The following is a 6,760-nucleotide window of genomic DNA, read 5'->3' as shown; positions in this document are numbered from 1 at the left end:
ATTGTACTGTTTGTGGCTAGATTTGGGATGTTCGGAGGCTGATTCGAGAGGCAAGGGCATTACGAAGTAGAGATTTGCTCGGATTGAGGTAAGTAACAGTTGTAAATCTGGTCCTGAGGGCATGAAACCCCAGATTTGGTGTCATGTAATTATTTTGGAGGTGACACACATGCTAGGTGACGAGTGTGTGGGTGTGCACCAAGGAAATTGTGACTTGGTCCGTCCCGCAGAAACTGTAAAGTTGCACAACTTGTTGTTACCTATATGCCCCCTATGTTTTATAGAAAATTGACTACGAATCATGCTAGATATCATGTTTAGGATTTATGCCGGTATCGTTGGGACCCTTAGTGGTCATTTTTTGCTGTCATCTCACTATTTTCATTGATGTTCCGTACTCAGTCATGTTCATGCATTTTCATATCATATCTCAGTCCTTGTTATTCAATTCGATGCATCATGCTATTGCTGTTTGGGCTGATTTCCTGATTTCTGAGACCTGAGATTGGAGATATTGATGACTGAGTGAGGTCGGGGGCTTGATGGTGAGGATATTATGGGATCGGGATGCACACTGCAGTATGTTTATTTATTTATACCATGATTGGCTTGTTATAGTGCTTGGGCTGAAGGGGCCCCTCCGGAGTCTGTACACATCCCCAATGAGCATAGATACCTACTGAGTGCCGATTGCCGAGTGTCGAGTGCTGAGCGATTGTGAGGAATGAGTGACTATAAGGTTGGAGTGATTGGGAGGACTGAGTGATGTTTGCCCGAGAGGCAGTATATGATTTCATTATTTGATGTACACAGTTACCTTACATCCTTGTTTGAGAACTTTTGGAAGATATTTTATCTAGCTTCACTTGAACTTGGCTTAAACAAACTAATTTGACTTAAACTCTGGATTGAACGCATGCCTACTCTTTATTGAATTTTTATGAAATGAATTGTATTTTCATAGCTCGTCACTAGTTCTTAGTTCCTTATTTATTTCTGTTACTTATTGATTTGGTGTACTCACGTTACTCCCTGCTCCTCGTGTGCAGATCCAGGAGTAGTTGGTCGTAGAGAGTGCTGATAGTCCTCATAGCTGGTTATTGAAGATAGCGAGGTAGATGCACGGCGTTCGAAGCCTTGCTTTCTTCTTTCTTATCTTTCCTTTAGTTGTATTTGGGATTTCAGACTATGTTAGTCTTGTTTGTCGGACCAGAAATGTTTAGATGCTCATGACTTAGTGACACCCCGATGTCTGGGGCTATCGTTCCGCATTTCTATATTGAGCTTACTCTTGTTTCTTTTTATGAAAATCCTGTTATAAAAAGGTTTTTGTCTTATCCTTTAATGAATTATTGAAACATTTCGAAAGTCGGCTGGCCTAGTACCATCAATAGGCACCATCACGACCGGTTATAGTTTGGGTCATGACAAGTTGGTTTCAGACCCTAGGTTACATAGGTCTTATGAGTCATGAGCACGTTTAGTAGAGTCTTGTGGGTCGGTACCGAGACATTTGTACTTATTTTCGAGAGGTTGCAGAACCCTTAGGAAAACCTCACATTCTTGAATTCTTATCATGCAAATTTGTTGATACTGGTAACTAAACTTTTGTTATTCTATTCTCTCACATATGGTAAGGACACGTGTTACTGGACATGACGGATTGTCACCAGTGCCAGCAGTCAGGGCCGCGAGAGGTCGAGGTCGCGGTAGAGTCCATGGTAGGGGCATAGGTGTAACCCGTACAGCAGTTAGGGCAGCACCTACAGATCCACCAATTGCTCCAGTGCAAGATCAGGTCCCAATTGTGGATGCACCAGTAGGACCAGCTCAGGAACCAGCTATGCCCTTCGTGATTCCAGGTCTTTAGGAGACCTTAGCTCAGATTCTGACCGTGTGCACCAGTCTTGCTCAGGCGGTCTCTGTTTCTACCATAGCAGTCACTTCCCTGGCCGGGGGAGGTACTCAGACTCCCGCCGCCCGTACACCATAGCAGGTGGTACAAGGACTCCAAACACTAGGGGCACTACCAGCCTAACCGGTTGCATCTACTCAGGACTATGTGGTTACAATCATGCCTGATGATGAGCAATATAGATTGGAAAGGTTTGGGAGGCTCCAGCCTCCGACTTTCAGTGGTGTAGAGGGCGAGGATGCCTAGGGTTTCTTGGACAAGTGTCGGAGGATCCTCCGTACATCAGGTATTCTAGAGACCAGTGGGGTCTCGTTCACTACATTTCAGTTTATTAGGACTGCCTTCAATTAGTGGGAGGCTTATGAGAGGCATAGGCCGGTTGGTGCAGCGCCAATTACATGGCAACAGTTCTCCGTTCTCTTCCTAGAGAAGTATGTGTCGCAGTCTCGCAGAGAGGAGCTGCACAGACTGTTCGAGATTTTGCGTAAGGATGACATAATTGTGACGCAGTACGAGATGAGATTTTATGAGTTAGTCTGTCATGCTTTTTGGTTGGTTCCCATTAATTGGGAGAGGATGAGGAGGTTCATTGATGGCCTTACATTTCAATTGCAGGTACTTATGACTAGAGAGAGGGTGTTTGGTGCTACCTTTGATGAGGTTGTTGACATTACTTGGGAGATAGAGTCGGTCCACAACTAGGAGTGGGCTGAGAGGGAGGCCAAGAGGTCCTGTGGTTCAGGTAGCTTTGGTGGTGTTCCTTCTTGGGGCCAGTTTCACCACGACAGAGGTCATCCTTACAGGCATGCTCAGACGACCCGCCTAGTTCACCATAGTGTATCATCTGGCCATGGTTCTCACAGTTCTCATTAGGGCCACTCATCACTCAGTGCCCTTCCAGCCCAGAGTTCATCCCGTGCTCCATCAGTTCAGGGCTCCTCTATGCCAGGTTCTTTTACCAGTTATCCCAGTGTTCGGGGCTCCCTTCAGTCCCCGTCACTAGCACCATGAAGTTGTTTTGAGTGTGATGAGTTTGGGCATGTGTGGAGGTAGTGTCCTCATTATCACAGAGGTTCAACACATCAGAGGAGTTAGGCTGCATCTTCATCCCCAGTTACTTCCTCGCCCGCCCAGCCAGTTCGGGGTGGAGCTCAGTTAGCTAGGGGTTGCCCTAGAGGGGGAGGTCGATCAGGGGTGGTCAGGCCCATTTCTATGCACTCTTTGCCAGACCAGATGCCATTGCTTTAGACACAATGATCACAAGAATTATCTCCGCATGTTATCGAGACGCTTCTGTATTATTTGACCCTAGTTCTACCTATTTATATGTGTTGTCATATTTTACTCATTATCTGGATATACCCTGTGAGTCTCTAGTTTCATCTGTCCATGTATCTATGCCGGTGGGCAATACTATTATGGTAGACCGTGTATACCGGTTGTGTGTAATGATTATTAGGGGATTAGAGACTAGAGTTGATCTATTGCTGCTTAGTATGGTTGACTTTGATGTGATATTGGGCGATGATTGGTTGTCTCTGTGTCATGCTATTCTGGACTGTCACGCTGAGATGGTGACATTGGCTATGCTAGGGTTGCTACGGATTGAGTGGCGAGGTTTGTTGGATTATGTTCCGAATAGGGTGATTTTATTCTTGAAGGCCGGATGGTTGGGAAGGGTTGTCTTTCTTATTTGGCCTTCGTGAGGGATGTTAGTGCAAAGACTCCTACTATTGATTCAGTTTTGGTGGTGCGAGATTTTCTGGATGTGTTTCATGTAGACCTGTCGGGCATGCCGCCGGATAGAGATATTGACTTCGGTATTGATTTGGTGCCGGGAACTCAGCCCATTTCTTTTCCACCGTAACATATGGCACCGGCGGAGTTGAAAGAATTGAAGGAGCAGTTTTAGGAACTCCTCGATAAAGGGTTTATTCGGCCTAGTATGTCACCTTGGGGTGCACCAGTTCTATTTGTGAAGAAGAAGGATGGCAATATGAGAATGTGCATTGATTACAGGCAATTGAACTAAGTCACAATCAAGAACAAGTATCCCTTGCCTCGTATTGATGAGTTATTTGACCAGCTTCAGGAAGCGAGGTTCTCCAAGATTGATTTGAGCTCAGGATATCACCAGTTGATGATCAGGGACTCGGACATTCTTAAGACAGCTTTCAGGACCCGTTATGGCCATTATTAGTTCCTCGTGATGTCTTTTGGGCTGACCAATGCTCCAGCAACGTTCATACATTTGATGAATAGTGTGTTTCGGCCTTATATCGACTCATTTGTTATTGTATTCATTGATGATATTCTGTGTACTCTACTAGACATGAGGAACACATTGAGCATTTGAGGGTTGTATTGCAGCAACTGAGGAAGGAGAAGCTTTATGCCAAGTTCTTAAAGTGTGAGTTTTGGCTCAGTTCAGTAGCGTTCTTGGGACACATGGTGTCCAGTGAGGGTATTCAGGTTGATCCGAAAAAGATAAAGGCGGTTTAGTGTTGGCCCAGACCATCCTCAGCCACAGAGATTCAGAGCTTTCTTGGTTTGGCTGGTTACTACCATCAGTTCGTTTAGGTTTTCTCGTCTATTGCGTCGCCCTTGACCAAATTGATCCAAAAGGGTGCTCCTTTCAAGTGGTCGGATGAGTGTGAGGCGAGCTTTCAGAAGCTCAAGACTGCCTTGACCACAACTCCAGCGTTAGTTCTGCCATTAGCTTCTGGTTCTTATACCATATATTGTGATTCTTCTTGGATCGACATTGGGTGTGTTTTGATGCAGGAGGATAGAGTGATTGCTTATGCTTCACGTCAGTTGAAGCCTCATGAGAAGAACTACCCTGTTCATGATTTGGATTTGGCTCACATTGTTCACGCGTTGAAGATTTGGAGGCACTATCTCTATGGTGTGTCTTGTGAGGTGTTTAGTGATCATCGTAGCCTCAAGCACTTGTTCAAGCAGAAGGGTCTCAATTTGAGGCAGCGGAGATGGTTGGAGCTGCTAAAGGACTATGATATTACCATTTTGTACCATTCGGGAAAGGCCAATGTGGTGACCGATGCCTTGAGTAGAAAGGTAGGGAGTATGGGTAGTCTTGTATGCCTTCTTGTTGGTGAGAGACCCCTTGAAGTTGATGTTCAGGCTTTAGCCAATCGGTTTCTAAGGTTGGATATTCGGAGCCTAGTCGGGTCCTAGCTTGTGTGGTTTCTCGGTCTTCCTTATTCTATCACATCAGAGAGTGCCAGTATGATGATCCTCATTTGCTTTTCCTCATGGACAGGGTTCAGCATGGGGATGCCAGAGATGTGACTATTGGTGTTGATGGGGTATTGAGGATGCAGGTGTCGGATATGTGTGCCTAATGTGGATGGGCTGCGAGAGTTGATTCTTGAGGAGGCCCACAACTCGCGGTATTCCATCCACCCATGTGCCGCGAAGATATACAGTATTTGAGACAACATTATTGGTGGAGGAGGATGAAAAAAGATATAGTTGAGTTTGTAGCTCGGTATCTCAACTGTCAGTAGGTGAAATATGAGCATCAGAGACTAAGTGGCTTGCTTTAGAAGATAGAGATTTTAGAGTGGAAGTGGGAGCAGATCACCATGGATTTCGTTGTTGAGCTCCCATGGACTTCGAGGAAGTTCGATGCTATTTGGGTGATTGTGGATCAGCTGACCAAGTCCGCGCACTTCATTCCTGTGAGTACTACCTATTTTTCAGAGCGGTTGGCTGAGATTTACATTAGAGAGATTGTTCATCTTCATGGGGTGCCAGTTTCTATGATTTCAAACAGAGGCACACATTTTACATTGTAGTTTTGGAGGGCGGTGTAGCGAGAATTGGGCACTCAGGTTGAGTTGAGCACAACATTTCACCCTCAGACGGACGGACAGTTCGAGTGCACTATTCACATATTGGAGGACATGCTACGCGCTTGTATCATCGATTTTGGGGGTTTATGGGACCAGTTTCTGCCACTCGCGGAGTTTGCTTACAATAACAATTATCAGTCGAGTATTCAGATGGCTCCGTATAAGGCTTTGTATCGGAGGCGGTGTAGATCTCCAGTGGGTTGGTTTGAGCCGAGTAAGGCTAGGATTTTGGGTACAAACTTGGTTCAGGATGCATTGGACAAGGTGAAATTAATTTAGGAGCGGCTTCGCACGGTGTAGTCGAGACAAAAGAGTTATGCTGACGGAAAGGCCCGTGATGTGTCTTACATGATTGGGGAGAAGGTCTTGTTGAAGGTTTCACTCATGAAGGGTGTTATGAGATTTGGAAAGAAGGGAAAGTTGAGCCCTCGATTCATTGGGCCGTTTGAGGTGCTTCGGAAGATTGGGGAGGTGGCCTATGAGCTTGCTTTGTCACCTAGCTTATCGAGTGTGCATCCAGTATTTCATGTTTCTATGCTTCGAAAGTATATCAGCGATCCATCTAATGTTCTAGATTTCAGCACGTTTCAGTTGGATGGTGATTTGACTTACGATGTAGAGCCGGTGGCTATTTTGGGGCGTCAGGTTCGAAAGTTGAGGTCAAAGGATATAACTTCAGTGAAGATGCAGTGGATAGGTCAGCCCATGGAGGATGCTACTTGGGAAACCGAGCGGGAGATGTAGAGCATATACCCATACCTATTTGAGACTCCCTGTATGTTTCTAGACCCGTTCGAGGATGAATGTTTGTTTAATAAAGGGAGGATGTAACGACCCGGCCGATCGTTTCGAGAGTTATAGCCCTGTTCCCCCTATTTCCTGCTTCTTTTGTGTTTATCAGCTACATTATGATATACCGGGCTAGTTGGTTAGGGTTCGGAGTGGTTTCGGAGTGAATTGAGACACA

General features: G+C 45.5%; 1 protein-coding gene across 1 annotated transcript; it reads left to right on the top strand.

The window, feature by feature from the left end:
• Positions 1 to 1,630: 1,630 nt before the first annotated feature.
• On the top strand, positions 1,631 to 6,537 carry LOC138871290 (uncharacterized). The gene is made up of 7 exons (XM_070149165.1): positions 1,631 to 1,862; positions 3,293 to 3,532; positions 3,697 to 3,778; positions 4,246 to 4,387; positions 4,496 to 4,727; positions 5,060 to 5,244; positions 6,340 to 6,537. The coding sequence occupies exons 1-7, from the start codon at positions 1,631 to 1,633 to the stop codon at positions 6,535 to 6,537; spliced, it is 1,311 nt and encodes a 436-aa protein (XP_070005266.1).
• The last annotated feature ends 223 nt before the right edge of the window (positions 6,538 to 6,760 follow it).

This window comes from Nicotiana sylvestris, chromosome 6 (assembly GCF_000393655.2).
Source record: "Nicotiana sylvestris chromosome 6, ASM39365v2, whole genome shotgun sequence".
NCBI classification, from domain to species: Eukaryota; Viridiplantae; Streptophyta; class Magnoliopsida; order Solanales; family Solanaceae; genus Nicotiana; species Nicotiana sylvestris.
Note: the sequence above shows the minus strand (reverse complement) of the source record. Positions and strands in the feature narration are given on the sequence as shown.

Bases quoted from the DNA above. Each gene is read 5' to 3' on its own strand.
- LOC138871290 (XM_070149165.1), top strand. From the start codon at position 1,631: ATGGTAAGGACACGTGTTACTGGACATGACGGATTGTCACCAGTGCCA. The intron at 1,863-3,292 runs GTCTTTAGGAGA...GTGAGTCTCTAG, and splicing joins TATGCCCTTCGTGATTCCAG to TTTCATCTGTCCATGTATCT. The intron at 4,388-4,495 runs GTTGATCCGAAA...CAGTTCGTTTAG, and splicing joins TGTCCAGTGAGGGTATTCAG to GTTTTCTCGTCTATTGCGTC.